The following is a 21,338-nucleotide window of genomic DNA, read 5'->3' on the forward strand; positions in this document are numbered from 1 at the left end:
GGAAGACTGGGGTGCAGGGTCAAAGGGAGGAAAATTGGCCAGAGGGGAACTGAACAAGCAGGGGGCACTTCATGTTTTGTCTGCTCTGCAATTAGCACCACCCGCTCCGCTCTGAGAATTTGGATACTGAACGCCCTGTTCTGAGTATTGCTTCTCTTATGCCACCAATATAGTGGGTCCCTTACTGATCTGGAATATGGCACCTGCCTTCACTGGACCGGTGCACCCTTCAGGGTTTTAAACTGGTCCTATAGTATCGGGTCCTTCTCCCTCTTCCCCTCCCTCTCCCTCCTAATTCTTTTGGCTGAAACCAGACAGCAATGCTAGAGTCATGGCTGAAGCCACCATGTCTAGAGAAGCCGGGACGGGGGTGGGGCTGTGTGAGCCTGGGGCTTGGTGGACGTTTGAGTCCTTGGCTATGGTTACGGTCTACAATACGGTTCAGGAGACGGATCACAGATTCTGCCTTTTACAAGCTGGACCAGGTTGGGTTTCTGTGAAATGGGGTCAGAGAGAATGGTGGGACTTCATAATGGAGGCAGATCCTGGCCAGGGAAGGATTTTAAGCAGGGCAGTGATGTCACATTTGAGCTTTAGACCGTTCTTGTTTCAGGGTAGAGAATAGATAGGAACCAACAGGAGCAGAAGGTGAGGAAATCTGTTAATCTCGAAAATAAAACTGCCAGCTATTTTATCATCGAAAGGTGGATTTATCTGGGATAATTTCAATCCAGGACAGACAAGCTACCCCAAAGCCATAGGCAAATCCTGGAAAAAAGGAGAGGAGGCGCTCCTTTGTAAGTGGGGAGTTGGGAGGGCTGTTGTAAGCAAAAAGTCCACTGGAGTAAACTGGGAGCGGGAAGTATAGGTTTCTCATTGGCTGAGCTGGAGCAGTCTCCCATTGGCTGGGTCGTGGCAATCTTTCATTGGCTGTGCTGCGACCGTGTCTTACTCGCTGGGCTGGGCCAGCCTTCCATTGGCTGGACTCCCGACCTTCTCTCATTGGCTCAGCTGGGATGGTCTCTCACTGTCTGGGCTGTTGCCAGGGGAGGAGGAAATCTTCCTTTCCTCCCGCTGGGACGCAAGGTGCCTCTCTTCCTGTTGGGTCTGCGGTGGGCAGTGAGTGCTGGGGTGGGAGAGCTCCCCCCGCCTGCCTCCCGACTCCATTCTAACTCCGCTCTAAATGAGGTTCCTTATTCCATTCCAGGGACCAGACTGGCAGAACAGGTAGCAGAGCAGGAGGGAGGGGATGCCTCCTGGGAGGGAGGCAAGCAGCGACCTGGCCTGAACTCAGTCTGCCGAGCTGGGAAGAGAAGAGTGAATTTTCAAAACCCTGGGGGAGGCCGACTTGAGGATGCGTTACTGACTGGGAGTGGTGAGCTGTCTTCTGGGGTGGCCTCCAGGGCTTTAGTTGCACACTAGGTCGGTGGTATCACATCTGGTGGAGTAGGGGGAGGGTTCTGGATGTGAGCTTGAAGTACCTGTGGTAGTTGAGTGAAGTGTGAAAAGCCCTGAGGTGTCTGGTCTGGGTGGAGGGAGGGGTCTGGCTGGGATGGGGCAGTTTACACAGGGGGCTGAGCTGGTTTACTTTGTCACTGCACACATAAGCCTTGCAGATTCGAGTTTCCCAAACATCTGAAAACCATCAGCATGCTGAAAACCAGCATCTCTGACCAATAACTTCCTAACTGGCCTCTCAACAGCTTGTTCCTTCTCCCCTCCTGTCCACTGGTTACCTTTCTTTGAGAAGTAAGGAACAGATCATTAAAGTGAACGTTCCACGGTCTCATGGCGTGTAGGAGTGGAGGTTCTAGAGTTTCGCCTTCCAGCACTGAGGATGTAGAGGGAAGAAAACACGGTGTGGGAAATAACTTGGGATCTAGTCTTCGATCACGAGCGCGGCAAAGGGACGGAGCCCGGAATCAGAACTTCCGACAAATGGAGAGATACGGCGAGCTGCACTTAGGGAAATAGGGAGAAGGAGTAAGGAACAGTTGTGCATAATGAACAAAGTAATAACATAAAGGGGAGGGGAGCAGAGGCAAGTAAGTTATTATAGAGAGTGACTTTTCCCACCAAAAGACAGTCACGTAGGGCTGCAAAGTAAGCCCAGCCCTGTGCTTCTCCCAGAACACACCAAAGCCATGAAAGTGGAAAGTAAAGGCAGGCAAAGACTCCAGAGACAGGCGAACAAAAAGCAGGGGCTGAGCTGCTAACGTCCGGCGGGGTGACGCCCAAGGTCAAGGGTGCCAGTAAACAAGGAACAGTAACAGAAGGTCAGAGGCAAAATTATGGTATGTTATGAATACGTGTGCAAATACAGGGAGAATTCCCAACAGTGCAGTGATGATGGGAGATCCTGGTACAACTCTTGCCATTTCTGAGAGTTCCGACTGACCAATTAGGAGACGGCAATTCAACAGTACAGTCTGTAAAGGTGACGTGTTAATGTGTAGAATCCGACATCCCTCGAATTGGAAGAATCATTTTCCTTATGTTTGTGAAATGTTCACAAGAATAGATTGTGTGCCTGACTACAAAGAAACACATCTTATTTTTATACTTTATTTTATTATTTTGGAGAGAGTGCATGAGTGGGAGACAGGGGCAGAGACAGAGAGAGAATCTTAAGTAGGCTCTGTGCTGAGCAGGTCTCAAACCTGTGACCCTAGGATCGTGACCTGAGCTGAAATCAGGAGCTGGACACTTAACTGAGCCACCCAGGCTCCCTGAAACATTTTTTCAATGAGGGGATTTTAAAGTCCCCATGTTTTGGTCATAATCCATTAAAATTGGACATAAATAATAACTGCTTGGAAATTAGAAAAAGAAAATGCCCTTAGATAACTGTCCGAACGAAGAGGAAATGAAAAGAATAATTACAGACTGCCAAGAGGGTAACGATTCTAAACCCTGGGAGTTGCTCAGACTAGAAGTCAAAGGAACTAAGTATTCTTTAGGCCATTGGAGAAAAACGGTTCCTAGAGAAACAGATTAAAGATAGAAAATGGAAACTAGTCAGGAAAAGTAAATCCAAAAGGTGGTTCCATGAAAATAGATCAGCCCTCCACAAGTCCAGAGAAAATAGCCTACGTGGAGTGAGACGCCACCACTCAAAAAGGGTCTGCTGCTGGTGGGTTCACAGCCTTTACAGAGCAGATCAAACCTGGCTAACCCAGCCCAAGCCTCAAGGGAGGAAGCACCTTCCATTCATTTGAAGAAGCTAGCGCCAGGTTCAAAATCTGTCGGAGGTGGTGTTAGTAGTAGGAAACCACACAGCGCTCACGAATAAAGACGGAAGAAATTAAGTCATTCGCAAACAGAATCCAGTGATGCTCAAAACAACAACAAAGCAAGGCCCATCCACGAAAGTGAGCACAGCTTCATGTCGAGAACCGCCAACCAAGTCCTACACCAATCCAGAAGGAAAGCTGGCTGCTTCTATTCGGTGGGTGGTGAAGAAGCTGTTCGTGAGGTTCCATTCCTAAATTAAGGGAAGTCGGTGTGGTAAAACGCAGGGGAGCGCAGTGGCTCTATAACCTTAAGATGTTTTGTGAAAACAGTGGAGACCCTCCCCACCAATTTAAAGACACAGAGCAGGAGAAGAGTCACAGTACTTACTACACTGATTTAAAAGACCAGAAACACTAAGAATCGAAGCGTTTTCTCTCTTTGCAAAAAACTTGTCAATAGCAGCGCTCGCCTCTTCCGCTGTGACTTAGGACGTGCCGCGAGCATCCTCTCTGGACCTCTGTCGGTTGTCGCTGTCTGTTCCGCGTCGCGATGAGCTTCCAGCGCGGCCTTCGCACTCGCACTCGGGGCGACGCGAAACGTGTCGAGGGCTCCGTGGGCATGGGGGCGTGGCCGGCGTCACTCCCGGGGGGACATCGTCCTTCTCATCAAGTGGGCCTCACCAGGCCCCTCTGGCCGCAGCTCTTTCTTCTGGCCCCGTCGCTGCTGCCCCTGGATTTGCCTCCAGTGTCCCCACTTCCCGTCCTTGCCACTTTCTCACCTCTGTCGGTCGACTCCCGGCTTCGGTGACGCGCTTCCGCAGAGTAGCCAGTGTGTCCATCACGGAAGGTGGCACGGCTCCCGACCTGGCTGGTGTCCGGGTGCTGAGTAACATGCGGTGACCGGTCACCCATGGGCTTGGGAAGAAGCGCCAGATGGTCACTGATCAGGAGGCGCGGCTGTTGTTTATGTAGTGATTTGCAGGCTGGCGAGCTCAGGCAGTCTCTACCTGGTGCGGCGACTCAGTTAATACACAGTGTCACTGACACTTGAACTGTGTTGTTGAAGGACCAGTTTTGCTTAAATGTAATGCAAACCGGGGCACCTTGGTGGCTCAGTTGGTTAAGCATCTGACTTTGCTCAGGTCATAATCTCACAGTTCGTGAGTTCGAGCCCCGCGTCGGGCTCTGTGCTGACAGCTCGGAGCCTGGAACCTGCTTCGGATTCTGTGTCTCCCTCTCTCTCTGCCCCTCTCCCACTTGCGCTCCTTCTGTCTCTGTCTCTCAAACATAAATACACATTAAAAAAAATTTTTTTAAATGTAATGCAAACCAGAAATTCTCTTAAACGTTCTCTTAAATAGCAAAACATTAAAACCATGTCATTTAAAATTAGGACTGTCTGCTACCACTACTGCTCAAAATGACTTGAAGGTTCTAGCAAATACAACAAGACTCCAGAAAGAGAAAGGAAGTGATATAACACTAGACAAGCGGTAAAGCTCTTTTTGCTGATAGGATGTGTGGGGGTCCCTCAGACCACCTCCAGGTCTGGTCATTCACTAGAATGACTCACAGGACGCACTGTCGAGTTGTCTTCACAGCCCACAGTTAGCACAGCGAAAGGGCACAAAGTAAAATCACGGGCAACGGGCACGTGGGGCAAAGTGCAGAGAAAAACAGGTGCCAACTTCCAGGAGGCGTCTCCCGCTGAAGCCACAGCGAGTGTGTTTGGGTTGTCACAGCATCTGTGAAGTGGCGTCTGCCAGGAAGCTCATCAGAGCCTCTGTGCCCCGCGGCTCACATAGGCGCCCTCTGCCTAGCACGTGCCAATGCTCCAGACTCCCAGTTCGGCATAAACCGCGTTGTTTCTACAAACAGGCACAGTGAGCCTGGGTAAGGTTTCTGGATACAAGCTGAAATACAGAAGTCATTGGCTTTCTCCGCTCTGGCAATAAGAACCCACCAAACATTTCATATATATGGTGAAGAAAAAAATACATTTCAGAATAAAGGTGTAGGACCCACATGAAGAAAACAGATCATATGGAAATCTGAACCTATGGAAAGGCATGTTTAGGAAGATTTTACACCATAAAAAAATCAAGTTAATATGCGAATGTAATACAATTCTAGTTAGAATCCCAAGGAGGCATCTTTTTGGAATTGGATAAAAAAATCTTAAAATTAAATTTTTTTTTAACATTTGTTTATTTTTGAGACAAGAGAGACAGAGCATGAACGGGGAGGGTCAGAGAGAGGGAGACACAGAATCTGAAACAGGCTCCAGGCTCTGAGCTGTCAGCACAGAGCCCGACGTGGGGCTCGAACTCACAGACCGCGAGATCATGACCTGAGCTGAAGTCGGCCGCTTAACCGACTGAGCCACCCAGGCGCCCCAAAAAATCTTAAAATGTATATGGATGAATAAATGCCCAAGAATAGAATGCCACTATAGATGTAGGAGAACCCTCTTTTATTGATTGATTGATTGATTGATTGATTGATTGATTGATTGCAGGGGAGAAGGGCAGACAGAAAGAGAGACAGAATCTCCAGCCGGCTTCATGCTCAGCATGGAGCTGGATACAGGGCTCAATACCGCGATTTGGGATCATGACCTGAGTTGAAGTCAAGAGTTGGACACTCAACCAACTGAGCCACCCAGGCACCCCAAGGGGGAACCCTCAGTAACTACCAGATTGCAAGACCAGAAGCTATTCAAGAAAGTATCAATGTATAAGCATAAAAAAACTTCGTATGGCAAAAATACTGTAACATTGGCAATCGATGGATAGACTGTAAAAATATTTGTGATGTAGATGACAAAGAGTTAATATATATTATAAAGAAACCTTTAAAGAAATTGTCAAAGAGTGATGATCAAACGGAAAAACAGTAATTATCTGAACTGAATGTCCATAGAAGAGCAAATCCTAATGGCCAAGAAACATGGAAATGCCCAGATTTTCAGTAGGTAGGGAAACAGAAATCCGTGAGCTCTAGACCCACGGACCGGCTGGCAAGATTTTCAGAAGAGTTGTAGCATTTGTTGTTGGTGGGGAGGTGGAAGGAAAAAGTACTTGCAGTGCTGGTAAAATATGAAGTGTTTTGGCTTCTTTGGAAATCAGTCTGGCAATAGCTGTGAAAATGAAACCCAGCCTCCCCCTTGACTTCCCCATGTCAGGACGGCCGCACGGTGTCCTGGTAGAATATTAGAATTAGCGAACGCCCACCAGTGGGGGCACGTTAACGATTGCGGCCGACATCTGGGGGTGGGTGCAGCCGTGAGGAGAACGACGTGAGAGTCAGCTGAAGGGGTTTCGATGGGGCGTGGCCAGTGGGGAAGGAAAGAGGCAGACACGGGCAGAATACCTCATTTACAGGACCAGGAATCCAGGATGCCGTGCGTACGTGTGTGTGCATGCGCTTATGCACGTCTGGGTGAGAGTGGGAGCCCAGAGAAACACGTGGAGGGCACATTCTAGATAATGGCCATCATCCAATGGGAGATGTGCGGTGGGCCCTTTGGGATTCCTTCCTGCTGCTTTCCTGAAACACAGGCCTGACGACCGGGGCTTTGGCAGCCTTCTTCAGACTTGAGAGCACCTTGATGGAGGGAGGAATCTGCCACGAATAGTGGCAGGACTCAGCTTCCTGTCAGCCGTGGAGCGAAATTAGCCTTTTTTAAAAAGTTTATTTATTTTGAGAGAGAGAGAGAGCATGTGTGCATGAGAAAGAGGGGGGGGGAGAGAGAGAGAGAGAGAGAGAGAGAGAGAGAGAGAGAGAGAGAGAGAGAGAGAACCCCAAGCAGGCTCCACGCTGTCGGCACAGAGCCAATGTGGGACTCAATCTCATGTCCCTGGGATCATGACCTGAGCCCAAATCAAGAGTCAGATGCCTAACGAACTGAGCCACCGAGGTGCCCCAAGAAATTAGCTCTTTAAAGCTTCTGTTAATTTTGGTTTATGTCACAACAAGGCAACAGAATTCGTGTCGGGTACAGTATGTACTAAAAAAAAAGCCTGTCGAAGGTAAAAGGATACACAACAAAGCGCTAAGTTGCCCAAGGAGCATGAAAAATGATGAGATGAGACCGAGGCAGATGGATGGATCCTAGATGGCTCCTAGACCCATGCAATCACGAATTTCTGCTTCCAGCCCGTTCATTCGGACCTGCCCGGATCAGAGTACGTCTTGACCACCCGCTCACCACGCTGAAAAGTCCAGAATTCCTTTTATCCTCAGAACTCAAGTAGGTATTATTAAGCATCTTCTCTCTCCACCACGGAGCTTCCCCTCTGCTTTAAGGAAAATGAAAGACACGGCTGACTCAGCCCCTCACAGCAAGTGAAGACTCCTTAGGAAACTGGGGGGCCACAGGAGAGAGAATTCTGGAGCACGTGGGGACATGGTACAAAAATAGCATCCTGCTTTCGTACCGGTTTGCTTTTGTGTTGGAATAATTACCTTCGGACATTAACTTGAAAAGATTTTTTTTTAAGCAAAAAAGAAAAATGTCACTGTAACCTCATAGAAGGCCTAATGTTGAAAGACAGTAGGCCAGCGCTAGTGGGATGCTGAATTAGGCTGTGCTTTCGAAGGCCTGTAATTAGAAAGGGGTGTGTGATCTCGTACATCAGATTTCCTTGCGGAAGTTGTATTCGGTGGCAGTGCTGGGGACGCACAGCTCGGGGGTTTCAGTAAACCCAGGCAGGTGGAGCCAGCTGGTGTCCCTCTGGGAGGGACGGAGAGCCGTCGGGCTCAGCACTGCCCTCTGGCTGCAGCTCCTGGTTTTCACAGGCAGGCCTTGAAGCGCCTCGAAATCTCAGCTTGCGAAAAACTACTAGTCGTAGGCGTGCCCCATCAATGATAGAAACTAGAGCTGGAAATATTGACGAGGAATTAGAACAAAACAACTTCTTCCAGCATTTTTGGAAGCCTGCGTGAAAGCTATTCGCTGCTGGGGTATAGTGAGTTCAGGTTGACACGAAATCACTTGATTTGAGGCCGTGCCGGGCAAGACGGCGGTGCCCCCGGGCCTTTCCGCGGCCCCTCCTCTGCTTTCGAATCGCCCTAAAGCGGAGGTTCTGTTCTCCCCGTTACGGTTGTTTGAGGGGTACATCACACGGGAGGGGGCGGCTCTGAGGCACCGTCCGTGGGCTCTGCCACTCGCAGCCACGCCGTGGGCCTTCCCGCCGTGGTCGAGCCTGGCTGCCGTGGGAGGTGGCGGCCTGTGCCCGGCTGCTTCTGCTGGGCGCCCCGCTTCTGAGGTTCCTTCCCGTCACCGCAGCCGGCCCTCCTTTGTTCTTCCACTTTCCCCGATGTGAGTTCACCGATCTCCTAATACCCGCTGCGGGGGAGCGCGTGGGCTGTCGCCAGGTTGGGCCCATTGTGAACGAGGCCGCCCCGAGTAGTCCTTACCAGGTGCTTTCATTTCCCTCCGATAAATACCTAGCAGTGGTGGTATTACTGGGTCACGGACGGCGGGCGTGGTGGCCTAAGTTCATAAGAAACTACCCGAGTTGCCCAAGTGGCTGGAGCCCACACTCCTGTTGGTAGCGGCCTTCTGTCAGCTCCCGATCCGCCTGCTCTGCTGTCCTTGGTCACAGCGGAGCCGCCCGCCGGCTTCCCCAGCCCGTGGCGTTAGGCCTTGCGGGGGGTGGGGGGGCGGGGAGGCACTGAGGGCACAAGGAGGAGGGGCCGCCCTCCTGCCCCTGGTGCTTTTCCCTCCACAGGTGGCTTCCCGGCCAGCCTCTCGGTCATCCCAGCCTGCGCAGCTCGGGCCATTCGGTGCCCCCCCACACCGTCTCCAGAGAGGCCTGACCCTCATCCTGGGGCGGCGGAGGGGGCCTCCACGTCGGTTCCTTGCCGGGGTGCCCTCCGCCTGCGTTCGTGAGAATGCTGCTCGCCCCCTTGGTAGTTAATTCTCTTTACATCACTCCTCACTGCTACGCTGTAGCCGGGTCTTTGTGAGTATCTGTGCGGCCTTGGGCACTATCTGGGGGGTGTTTGTGGTTTTGTAAGGGAGTCGCAGGGCTCTTTGCTCCCCACATGTTGTTTTCTACGGTCCTTTGTCAGAGAGATGTTTTCTCTTGGTCTGTCCTTGCCCGTTTAGAACACATAAAATGTACCCGCTTAACCGTGTTTCGGTGGCAGGTGTGTTCGCCCTGTTGTGGCCCAGGTCTCCGGAACCTTGTCGTCTTGCAAATCAGACACCTCCTCCCCTTCCCTACGCGCCATTCTCCTCCCTGTCTCTATCACTGGGACGACTCTAGGTCCGTCAGACAAACACAATCACGTGGCGTTTGTCTTTTGTTTACGACTGCTTGATTTCACGTGGCCCAGTGTCCTCGGGGTTCGTCCTTTTCGGAGCAGGGTCAGGATTTGCTTCCCGGGTAAGGCTGAGCGCTGTTCTGTGGTGTGGATGGACCACGGCTTCTTTGTCCCTCGTCCATGAAGAACTCTGGGCTCTTCTACTTCTTGGCTGCCGTGGACGGTGCTGCCCCCAGCAGGAGGGGTGGCTGAACATCTCTTCGAGACGCTGCTTTGGATCCTTGTGGATAATTAGCTAGAACTGGGATTTCTGGATCATGTGGTAACTCTGGTTTCAGTTACCTTGAGGAGCCTCCCTACTTTTCTGCCGTGGCCACACCATTTCACAATCCCACGAGTTTCTCCACATCCTCACCAACATTGGTGGTTTTCCGCTTGTTTTTGTTTTTGTTTGTTTAATAGTTACCATTTTAATGGATGTGGGGTGGTATCTCATTATGGTTTTGATTTGTATTTCTCTGATGACATGTGGTGGGGGACAGCTTATCATATGTTTACTGACTGTTTGTATATAATCTTTGGAGAAATGTCCATTCAAGTTCTTTGCCAATTAGCTTTTTTAAAATTTATTTGATTTTTCTTATGTTTATTTATTTTTGAGAGAGAGAGATAGAGTGTGAGCAGGGGAGGGGCAGAGAGAAAGGGAGACACAGAATCCGAAGCAGGTTCCAGGCTCTGAGCCATCAGCACAGAGCCCGATGCGGGGCTCAAACTCAGACCGCGAGATCAGGACCTGAACCGAAGTCAGATGCTCAACTGACTGAGCCACCCAAGCGACCCGAGTTACTTGATTTTTATTGTTGAGTTGTAGGAATTCTTTTATTTATTTATTTATTTATTTATTTATTTATTTATTTATTTATTTATTTTTGAGACAGAGACAGAGCATGATTGGGGGAGGGGCGGAGAGAGAGTGAGACACAGAATCCGAAGCAGGCTCCAGGCTCCGAGCTGTCAGCCTAGAGCCCGATGCAGGGCTTAAGCTCACGAACCGCGAGATCGTGACCTGAGCCGAAGTCGGACACTCAACCGACTGAGTCACAGGTGCCCCTGTAGGAATTCTTTATATACATTCTGCATATGAACTCCATGTCAGATAAGTGATTTACAAGTATTTTCTCTGATTCTATAGGTTGCTTTTTTTTCACTCTGTTGATAGTTCCCTTTTGATGCACAAAAGTTTTTTTTTAATTTATTGTTTTAAATGTTTTTATTTATTTTTGAGACAGAGAGAGAGCATGAGCAGGGGAGGGGCAGAGAGAGAGGGGGACACAGAATCCGAAGCAGGTTCCAGGCCCCATGCTCAGCACAGAGCCTGACGCGGGGCTTGAACTCACAGACCGTGAGATCATGACCTGAGCTGAAGTCGGACGCTCAACCGACTGAGCCACCCAGGTACCGCAAAAGGTTTTTTTTAATGTTTTATTTTTGAGAGAGCACAAGTAGGGGGTGGGCAGAGAGAGGGGGACAGAGGATCCGAAGCGGGCTCTAAGCTGACAGCAGCGAGCCTGATGTAGGACTTGAACTCACAAACTGCGAGATCACGACCTGAGCTGAAGTCTGAGGCCCAAAGGACCGAGCCACGCAGGTGCCCCTTGCACAAAAGTTTCTAAGTTTGATGTCACCCGGCTTCTCTTTTGCTCCCCGTGCTTTGGCATCATCTCCAGGAAATCACTGCTGAGTCCAGTGTCAAGAACCTTCTCCCCGAGTTTGCTTCTGGTTTTGTCATTTCAGGTCTTATGCTGAGGTCTTAATCTATCTTGAGTTTTTGTATGTGGTCTATTCATTGTTTATCAATGTCTTTAGATGACTAGCCGTTTGGATTCTGATGAAGTTTATCTCGTCAGTTTAAAAGTTTTATGGTTCATGCCTTGAGTTTCCTAACTGAGAAGTCTTTGCCTGACCCCAGGTCACAAAGAAATCCTTCAGGGTTTTCTTCTGTGAATTTTATACTCTCAGCATTTGTGTTTGGCTTATGGCCCGTATCAGATTGGCTTGTGTGTGTGGAGAGATAAGGGCCGCGGTTATTTGTTCCAATGTGAACGTTTGGTTCGATCGTTGGAGACTTCCTTGTCCCACTGACAGGTGCAGGGCTCTGTGACACTGCTGGGCCCCCCTCCAGCTGCTGGACGACGGCCCTCAGTGGGCAGGTCCTCTTTGGGGATATTTGCTGCAGGAAAAAGCACCACCCACCCACGATCACGCTGTGCTCCCGACAAGGTGTGGGTCCGGTGACTGGTCCACGCGGGGCTCGAAGGCACCTTGGCTCTGACTCCGATAGCTCCGAAGGTCATCCCAGAGGCCCCGGGGCTGGCTGAGATCTGGGAGTGGACTACAGGCCCACCCGCCTCCCTCCCAAGAGCGCCTCCTAACAGACACCCTGCACACAGCTCCCTCGCATGGTCGCCGGGTGGGCAGGTGTCGCGCCTCCACCTGCCAGCGCGTGAGGCTTTGCGTCTGGACTCTGTCCTGTTCCAGTGGCCTGTTTGAGGGCCCGCCACGCTGCCTTGCGTGACCGAGGCAGCCGGGTACCAGCCTCGACCCGGAGCGTGCAGACCACAGGTGGCACACAGCTGGTGAGAACAGGCTTACGTGTGGTCTCACGCGCTGACTCTCTGGGCCCGGTCTGGGCCCCGTTTGTGTGGCTGAACCTGGCTGGAGGGGCAGAATACGCATGCCCGAAAAGTAGAGTAACCCCAGACACATTGGCTTAGTTGAGGGGACCTTCTTCACCAAGGACGAAGAAACTGAAGACGTACAGGGTGCTGAGGCTGCCTCTCGATCCTGCAGCGCCCTGTGGGCCCGTCCCACCCGCCTCCCGGAGGCCTGCGGGTGGCTCGATGCCACCCTGTGTTTAAGTTCAGAGGGGTGCGGCCGGGCGGCCTGAGGCAGAACTGGCACTGGACTCCTGTGTCTCCCCTCCTCGCCGCCGCCCTGCGGCGCCGGCCAGCGTCCTGAGGTCACCGCACAGTGGGCACAGGGGCGGAGGCCCCTCCCCCAGTTGATGGGTCTGGGGGCATCTCCCCACCTGCCCTCCACCCAGCGTCCACTCCCACCAGTGACCGCGGGTCATAGGGAGGGGCGGGTACACTGCGTCTTCAGGGGCTGTGGGGGGCGTGCTGGGTCTCTTGTGTCACCGAGTTAGGGGCTCCGATTGGACTTCTGCCTCCAGGACTCGCCCCGGGTCCCAGTGCACTTTTCTGTTCCCTGCTCTGCCCGCAGGCTTCCTGTCAGACCACCGGCCTCACTTTCCACCCCAGCTACTCAGAGCGGCCCCTGGGCCTGGCCCGGGCCAGCCTGCTTCCACACGGCGTCCACGGGCCCCGTGTGCAGCCCACGGCCGTGCAGCCCAGGCCGTGGCTCAGTTCCCTCACGGGGCTAGCGGGAAGGGAATGTGCCTGGTGCAGGGAATGAGGAATAAAGCAGGGTTTGCAAGGTGCTTGCGACAGGGCCGGGCCCGCAGTCAGCACCACGCGGGCCTGTTCAGGGCCCGTCGTGCACGGAGGGGCTGGAGGGGCCGTGCCCTGGGAGCCTCGGGGAGCGTGGGCCTGTGTCTCCTGGAGGACTCCAGGGTGTCCTGCCCACGCCAGCTCCCATCAGCAGGGCCTACGTGGTGGCACCCGGTGTGCCCTCTGGATGCGTGGCTGCTGTTCGTGGAGCTTCTCCGGAGCTGCTGGGACTGCTGGGGCACCAGCGTCAAGGCGGAGGTGGTGCCTGGCGAGCGGAAGCCTGCGCCTGGGAGTGGCTTCGCGATGCGGACTGAGTGTGCCGGGTTCCCTTGAACCCCCGCGGGCCTGTTACCCAAGTGTGGTCACTGGGGTCCTGCTCACGGTCCTCCCCTGGCCTCTCCCACACACAGGACGAACATGAGGGGGTGTTTCTGTTGCCGTAAAACTGTATTTCCAGGAACAGGCAGAGTCACAGGTTGTTGGCCCCTGGCCTGGACCAAGGGTTCTGCAGCTTGGACTTGCGTCACAATTCCCCGGAGGGTGTGTAGAGCATGGACCCCGGAAGCCCCCCGAGTTCCTGAGTCGGGGGTCTGGGGAAGGGCCCAGGGGTTTGGGTGTCCCCCAGGCTCCGGGTGAGGTGGCTAGACCGGGGCTGCGCTTTGAGAACTGAACTCTAGAAGGTGAGCCTGAGTGGGGGCCAGGGACCCCCGGGGAGCCTTGGGTCCTGCTCTGGGAGGGTCTCTGACCCGACATGGACAGGGTGGCACCAGTGAGGGTGTGGACGGGACCCCTGGCACCTGAGAAACTGCTCCTTTGAACCGTTTGAGAAATAAAACAGGTACAGGCGGGTGGGGGGCCTGTGCGGGTCCCCCAGACTCAGCTCCCAGTCTTGACCTTCCCCGTGGAGGAGACTCGGGGGATCCTGGAACAGCTTCCCCCCACCCAGGGAGAGGCCCACAGTCACCATTGTCCTAAACACAGAGCCTGGGAGCCCAGTCCCTGCAGCAGAAGCAGTTCCTCAAGCAGCAGGGAGCTCAGCGGGCCTTCAGAGTGGCCCTCTGGTGGGGCTCTGTCCCCTCTGCCCCACGATGAGGTCCAGTTGCCCAGAGCCTCCGTCTTGCTCAGGGCACAGTCAGCCCCTGACCCCCCACCCTGCAGTCAAGCCCTGGGGCTTGGTGTACAGACCCCCCACCTTCTCTCCTGGCTCTCCAGTTTCTCCCCTTCCCCGGGCCTCTGCCGCTGGAGAGCCAGGCTCAGGTTGGGCCTCAGGGTCCCTGCTTCCGCTCCTAGGCAACCTCATCATGGCTTTACATGTCATCCCTGCGTCGATGACTCCAGAAGGTACAGCTTTCGATTCTCCTGGGCTGTCTGGTGCTATGTCAAACGTAACGCCCCCAGCACACCTCGCTACCTCCTGGCCCCAAACCGATCCCCACCCCAGGGTTTCCCTATGTGGTCAAAAACGGCATCCCTAAGTAGAGTGAAGCTCTGGCCAAAACTTGAGGGGTCCCTTACTCTGGTCTTGGCCTCACACCCAAGCTTCAAGACATGTTCCCACTACGACCACCTCTCACCTCCGCAGCCGCTGGCTCCTGACGCCTCTTGTCGGCCTCTCTCCACGCGGCAGAGTTTACGACAAACCAGCGCCGCCTGGGGGCCGGGGGAACAGGGGCCGATGGTCACATTTGGGTTTAAGCCCAAAGCGGGGCCAAGTCCCCAGTGCCTGGAGAAGCAGAGCAGGCCCTTACATACAGGTGACAAATGGTTAACAAGACGACTGTGTGGACATCGGGAGCTATAGCAGAAATGCAGTCAGAGCAGAACAGGAAAACGTGGCAGAGTGGCTGGGCGGCCTGGGGACCGGCCCCCCCTGGCCCCTGCACAGTTTGAAGGTGGAGCCCTGGTGTGACCCCACGCCCTGGAGGAGAAGGTCTGCCTGGACCCCAACCTCCGTTCCTCGGGTGCTAGTGGTGGGCGGTCAGGGGGTGGCTTCCCAAAAGGGTGAGTGAATGTGGCCCCTGCAGGCACAGGAGCTCACTTAACCCAGCACCAGGGGCCCGGCAGGTGTCCGGACCCGCTCAGAGGAGGAGCCCAAGAACAGACACACAGAACTCGAACAGGAACATGGAAATGGAGGCACAACCAGGTTTTTTTTGGGGGGGGGGGAGAGGGCCAGGACCGTGTCCATCCCAAGTTCACATGGTAAATAAAGCCTGACCCCCAGCCCCTCAGAACGTGACTGTATTTGGAGACAATCTCTAGAGAGGAGATTGACTTGAGGCCATTAGGCGGGTCCTAATCCAGGACGTCCTGTCCTCCTAGGAAGAGGTGTGGATACACACAGAGGCAGAGGGACACCCTCGATTGGAGCAGAGGCCTCAGGAAACCCGGAGGAATGCCTTGATCCCGGACCTCAGCCTCCAGGACGGTGAGGAGTTTCTATTGTTTAAGCCTCCAGCCCCAGCAGACAACAGAATAAACTTGCCTGGTGCTTAGACAGGAATTACTTTGGCATTGTTGGAAGTTATCATAGTAGCTTCCCTGGAGAGAAATCAAATACTGGAGGGGCTCGTTGTGGAGACAATGCAGTTTTCCCCGAGGGGAGCCAGGGGGTGGGGTGGGGGGTGGTCCCCAGCGGTCAGGGTACAGCCTCGCTAAACCCATTGGAGATAAGCCTGCTGCCCCCTGCCCTCCCTGCCCTCCCTGCCCTCCCTGCCCTCCAGAGCTGCGGAGGGGGTGAGGGGGGTGGGTCCTAGCCCTGGAGAGGGCCCCTCCCGCCCTTCTCCGGGAAGTGAGTGGGCGGGCCGCATCTCTGCCTGCCCCCACCCCCACCCGCAAGGAGTGACACCGAGGGTGTGGCCTGCAGGGCTTTGGCTTTGCTGGAGCACCGGGGTCTGTGGGAGCCACCTGGGAGGGGAGGGTGCCCCCCCGCCCCCCCGCCCCCCACTCCGCGCTGGGGGGTCCCCTAGGCCAACCGTAAGGCACGTGGCTTGTGTGTCACAGGTCACAGCCACTCCAACACCCAGGGCCACTGCACTGGTCGATATCCGACAGCCCAGGGCCTCTCAGGCCCCGCCCCCCCGGCCCCCCCCCCCCTCCGGGACGGGACCCGCCCCCGGACAGGACCCGCCACCTCCCACCCGCACACCTAGCTCGCCGCGTCTCCCCACCACAGGCACAGCCCTCCCCGGCTGCCCTGGGTGCGCCTGCCGCCGTCCCTTGGTGCCCTCAGTCCCCTTGGTTCTTTGGTCCCCGGTAGGCATGTCGCGCGCGGTGGAGCCTGAGCGGAGGCTCCTGGCCATCTACACCGGCGGCACTATCGGCATGCGGATCGAGCGCGGCGGTGAGTGGAATGGGGTCGTTCCGTGCCCAGTGGCCTTTCCCAGGTCGGAGCCCTCCGGGGCCTCTCCCATCCCTCTGCACAGAGCCACGGGGGTCTCCGAGGGCCCACGGCTTCTATCTCACCCCTTTCCGGACAAACAAGACCGTGTGGTGTCACGGCTAGGGCAGTCCAGGCCCTCCCCAGGGATCGTGAGGGGCTGTGACCAGACCCCATCCCTTCCCCCAACGTTGTTCAAGCTTGAGGGCTCCTGGCAACCCTCCCATCACACCTTTCTGGACTGTTCAGGTGCAGGAGATGGCTCTGGGGAGTTGCGCGTTTTGTCTTTGCCCCTGTGACAGGGGCTGCTGCTGGGGGTGGGGGGTGAGGGCCTGGGCCAGGGCGCTGGAGCTCGCGGGTGACCCCGGACAGACCATCAGCTTGGGCCGAGCACCTGCAGGGAGACTGGCTTGGGGAGCCTGGAGGGGTGGGAAGTGGATGGCTGTGCACCAGCATCCGGCATGTTCTGGCGTGGCCGGGAGAGTGGGACACTGCCTGTACCTTCCCCAAAGGCTCCTCCTGGTCCCGTGACGTGTGGGATGCCCAGCCGAGCCCAGGGGGCCCGGGACACACCCTCAGCCTCATCTTTGAACCTCTCTGCCACTCTCTTGCTGTCTGCGGGTTAACTGTCCCTAAGGGGTCCCACTTCCCGTGGGCTGGCACTATCTTGACCCCTTCCTCCCAGGCTCCCTGCCAGTGGCCCCTCCCTGCTGCTCCAGTCCTCGTCTGTGCTCACACCTGGGTCAGCCCCTCACCCGGCCCTGCAGTGTCCTCCCCCCCCCCCCCACTTCCCCCCTCTCCCACTGCAGGGGCCTGGCCAGAGCAGACGTCCCATGCCCCTCCCCTGTCACAACCAACTCTGGCCCCCGCCCCTCCCCCCGCCCCCCAGGACTAACAGAACATCTCCTTTGTCCTGGTGGGTCCCTCGGCCTCGGCCCATCCCCTCCCCCACCGCTCCTGGTCCCCCCCTTCCCACTGGTGCTTTCTTTGTGGCTCCAACAGCAGCTTTTCCAGCCTCTGTCCCTGTTATTCCATCTGTGACACAGACAGCTCACACATTCCTTGGGGCCCACTCCATGCCGGGCTCTAGGACTAAGGCCTGTGTAGAGCCCTGTCCTGTGGGGGCTCAGGCCCCAGGGACGTGGCCGTCCACCCAGCCTGCCAATTGCCCCTCCCTGGGCTGCCAGGAGCCAGCCCTCTGCTGCTGTGCCTTCCGCCTCTCTGCCTGGTTAGTTCATGGGTGGACTTCTGAAGCCTGGAGGCCCCCGGTGACACTGGCCGGCTGGGTGCTGCTCTGTCTGGTTCCCTCGGCCGTCACAAGCCTGAGAGGGGCTGACATTAAACCAGCAGCGGCATGTGATTCAAGTCACAGAGGCGGTCTGGGGAGAGGATGTAGGGCCGTGGGCACCTGTACGGCTGGGACCCTGTGTGTGGCTGTGGCCTCCCTTGAGGGCCTGGGGCCTGGACCCAGGTGGGAGAGAGCGGGAGGGGCCGGGAGGTGGAGGCTGGGCCAAGAGAGGGGAGCTGCTCTGGGCGGACCGTCTGGGACCCTGGCCCATCCCGGATGCTGCCCCTCCAGGCTTGGCATGTGGCCGTCTGCGATTCTCTTGAGCTCACACATGGTTCCTGAGGGTCTGGACTGCATGGACTGGTGGACTCTGACCTCTTTCCCACCTTTCTCTGACCTCTTTGCCCGTCCTCCGAGGCAGCCCTGTGGCTCACTCCCACGGGTGCTGCTACTCCCGGAGAGGCTGCGAAGTCACATGTTCAGAAGGTGAACTAGAGACCTTGACTCAGGAAAGAGGGTGTGGGGGTCGGCTACAGATGGGGAAGAATCTTCCAGAATCCCTTGGAGCCTACTCTGGCGCTGGGGCCTCCTGGCCTGGTGAAGGCGAGGTCAGCAGACGCCTTCTTGCGCTCGGAAGGCACCTCAGAAGCACCAGCCTGTCTTGGGGGGCAAGGAAGCTGGTCTCCTGAGCTGCGGGGCAGGCGATGGCTGGGGAGCAGGCAGCTGCGGCCTGGGGCGACTAGTCCGCTGGGGGCCTTGGTGGTGCCTCCTAGCTCCTTGCTGAGGGCTGCTCCTTCCCCAGTTCTCCGACTTCAGGAAGGCTTGGGGGGGGGGGAGGTGTGGCTTAAACCCCAGAGGACGAAAGAGGAAGAGACATGGGGTCTGGTCCCTGCTGTGCCTCTCGTGTCATACACCCCTTGGCCCCCTGAGGCCAGGGACAGCCCTCAGGCCTGCTTTCAGTGTTCAGGGACACACATCTTGTGCTTTTTTGCCTAAAAGTGTGCGTAGATTGAAAAGGTGTCCGGGGACGAGGGCAGCCCCCAGGCCAGGGCACGGGCACGGGCACGATGGGGATGGACGCAGGAGCCAGGCCTGGAGGCTGGAGGCCACACTGGAGGCCTTGGGCAGCCCCTGCCCTCTCCGAGCCCAGCAGGGGTCGTTGAACTCGGGACAGTATCAATGATTAACTCGCCTGGCACTGCTGACGGGGCTCCAGCCTCGGGACAGTGGCAGAGGGTGGTGAGGGGAGCAGGCCAGCCGCAGCTAAGCTGTTTGGATTGTCACTGTGGAGGGTGTGAACAGTGGCCTGCAGGGCACACGGCTCCGCTTGTCTGAACCCTGCCAGAGGCCGGGACGGCGAGCGGAGGGCAGAGGCCGCTGCAGCCTGGGACACCCCTGGACCCATCCCTTCTCTGAGTCCAGCAGAGATGTCACAGGTCAAGGGGCATCATGAAAGCAGAGTCAGATGATGGCCTCGGTCCCAAGGCTGAGCAGCATCAGCGGCCCCTCCCACCCAGCTGAGGAAGCCAGAGGCCCCTCCCATCCGGTTGAGGGAGCCAGAGGCCCCTGTGACCTCTGAGTGCCGCCCTGCCCCAGCATCCCTTGCAGGCACTTGCAGACACGGCATGGGGAGCAGAACTTTGGGGGCAGGTATCTGAACATGCCAGGACAGCCTGGGGTGGGGGTCACAGTTGGTCCTGCAGCCAAGCTTCGCCCATGAGGGTGGTGTCCACCGTCTCTCGGTCACCGCAACATGGCGTCTGAGCACTCGACCTGGACCTCCTCCCTGAGCATAGCTTCACACGCTCACGTTTTTCTAGCCGAAGCTATAGGTGGTTCCCCGGGGACCCGCAGTCCTAGAGGACAAACCGTCCCTTAGACACAAGGGGTTTGGCCGTAGCTGAGAAGCATGGTCTGCTTCTGGTTATAGGGGCCTGGTGGGGGGGCGGGGGCCCTTGTGGAGAAAAATAATACAATTTACAAAATTAGAGTTCAGTGTGAGAGCGGACGTTTATGCGGAACGAGTAAGGAAATCAAAACAAATGACCGGTTTGAAAAAGCCAAGGATGTCTCAGAACCCCAAGGCACGATTTTTGTTCATTGACGTCCTGACTTTCTCTCAGCTCTTTCCCCCCATTCTCTGGCTGCACGTTTTCCCACGCTCTTTTGGTGTCACAGTGCCGTGGCGGGTTTTGCCCAGAGAGAACAGACCAGGAGGGCATCGCCTCTTCTTGGGCCAGCGTTGCCTGTGCCGCGCACATAAGTCCCGGGCGGGAACAGCAGGGTCCCACCCTTCGGGGTCCTCTGGCCCTGCCGCTTCCCACCCCGCCGCAGCAGGATGCCCCCGGCGGTCACTGCCTCCCCGTCGGCCAGCAACAGCCTGGCTGTGGGTGGAGGCGACCACCCACATCATGAGCTCGCCCTGTGAAACCCAGACCACGTGGATCCCCACCTCCCCTGCCCCGTCCGTGGATCCCCAGGTTGGCACCACCCCCCACGGGGACCTGGGGTGGAAAGTGGCTCTGTGAGCGTCCTGGGGCTGCTCCAACACGTGACCAAGCAGGTGGCCCCCTTGTGCTACAGGCAGGCGTCTGACATGGGGCAGCGAGGGTCCGTCCTTGTTGCTTCCTTGGCTGTGATTGAATCGCCGTGGTCTTCACGGCCGGCGCCTTCATGCGGTTCTCTGCCCTGTCCTCACATGGCTGCCTCCTCCATGTGTCCAGTCTCCCACACTTAGGGCCCACCTGCATAATCCAGTGTGGTGCCCCCGTCTCCAGACCCTTAACTCCATCGCACCTGCAAAGACTGCCTTTCTCGCGGGGAGGGCATGTGCACCTTTGGGGGCTGCCCGTCAGCCTGTCGAGGGTGGGGTCGGGGAGCTTGGCCGCCAGGGCTGGGCGGCCGGGTGGCTGTGAGCCCTCCTCCGTGCCCGGGTTCTGAAGTTCTGTCCTCGATGCTGGTGGGGCTGGTGAGCCTGGACCTGTGTGGAGGCAGGCACGTGTCCTGGTCATGCTTCGGGCATCTTGGGGGTGTGGCCAGGCGGGCAATCGTGCACTGATGTCCCCCTCTGTCTCCTGAGCCCCATCGACGTGGTATTTCCTCAAGCAGCCCGGTAGCAGCTAACCCGCATTGTTTACTCCTGCATTAAACGTGCGTGGAGCCCCTGCTGGGGCCGTGTGCAGGAGCGGGGGCTCCCCTGGGGATCCCTCCCCGGCTGGGGAGATGGTACCATGAACACCCAGGAGCACCCATGGGGCCAGTGTGCCTGGCACGCAGAAGGTGGGCACATGGAGGGAGCCTGAGCAAAGCTGAGCGAGCGAGGAGTGCGGTCCTGCTGAGCGTGGAGTGGGCCGGGCTTCTGCCCCACAGATGCTGTGTGACGACAGGGAGGTGCTGCGCCCACTCTCCACCTGTTTGGGGTAATGTGCTAAGCGGCCGTGGGAAGCCGATCTGCCCGAGCGGCCCTCAGAAGGCCACGGTCGGGGGGCAGCCCCTGCCGGGAGCTGCAGGGCGGGAGGGAGGGCATCAGTGGGCACGAGGGACAGGAGAGGGCCCAGGGTGCTGGGCTGGAGATTCAGGGCCTGATGCTGAGCTGCTGGCCCTCAGGAAAAGAGCAGATTCACGTTCAGCGGCGGGAAGCTGGCCGCCGGCCTGGT

At 56.4% G+C, this 21,338-nt stretch overlaps 1 protein-coding gene across 6 annotated transcripts in view; it reads left to right on the forward strand.

Annotated features, from left to right (window-relative positions):
• The first annotated feature begins 12,687 nt into the window (after positions 1–12,687).
• ASPG (asparaginase) overlaps positions 12,688–21,338 on the forward strand; it is a 28,772-nt gene continuing 20,121 nt past the window's right edge. For 3 of the 6 annotated variants that reach the window (XM_023256120.2, XM_023256121.2, XM_019833705.3), the window contains exon 1: positions 16,137–16,358. In XM_023256120.2, the coding sequence (XP_023111888.1) occupies positions 16,277–16,358 (82 nt within the window). In that variant the 5' untranslated portion in view covers positions 16,137–16,276. Of the gene's footprint in view, positions 15,444–16,135; positions 16,359–21,338 lie in introns of those variants that run through there. The other 3 variants (XM_045060613.1, XR_006600034.1, XM_045060612.1) reach the window with 2 other exon arrangements.

Source organism: Felis catus, chromosome B3, assembly GCF_018350175.1.
Source record: "Felis catus isolate Fca126 chromosome B3, F.catus_Fca126_mat1.0, whole genome shotgun sequence".
NCBI lineage: Eukaryota > Metazoa > Chordata > Mammalia > Carnivora > Felidae > Felis > Felis catus.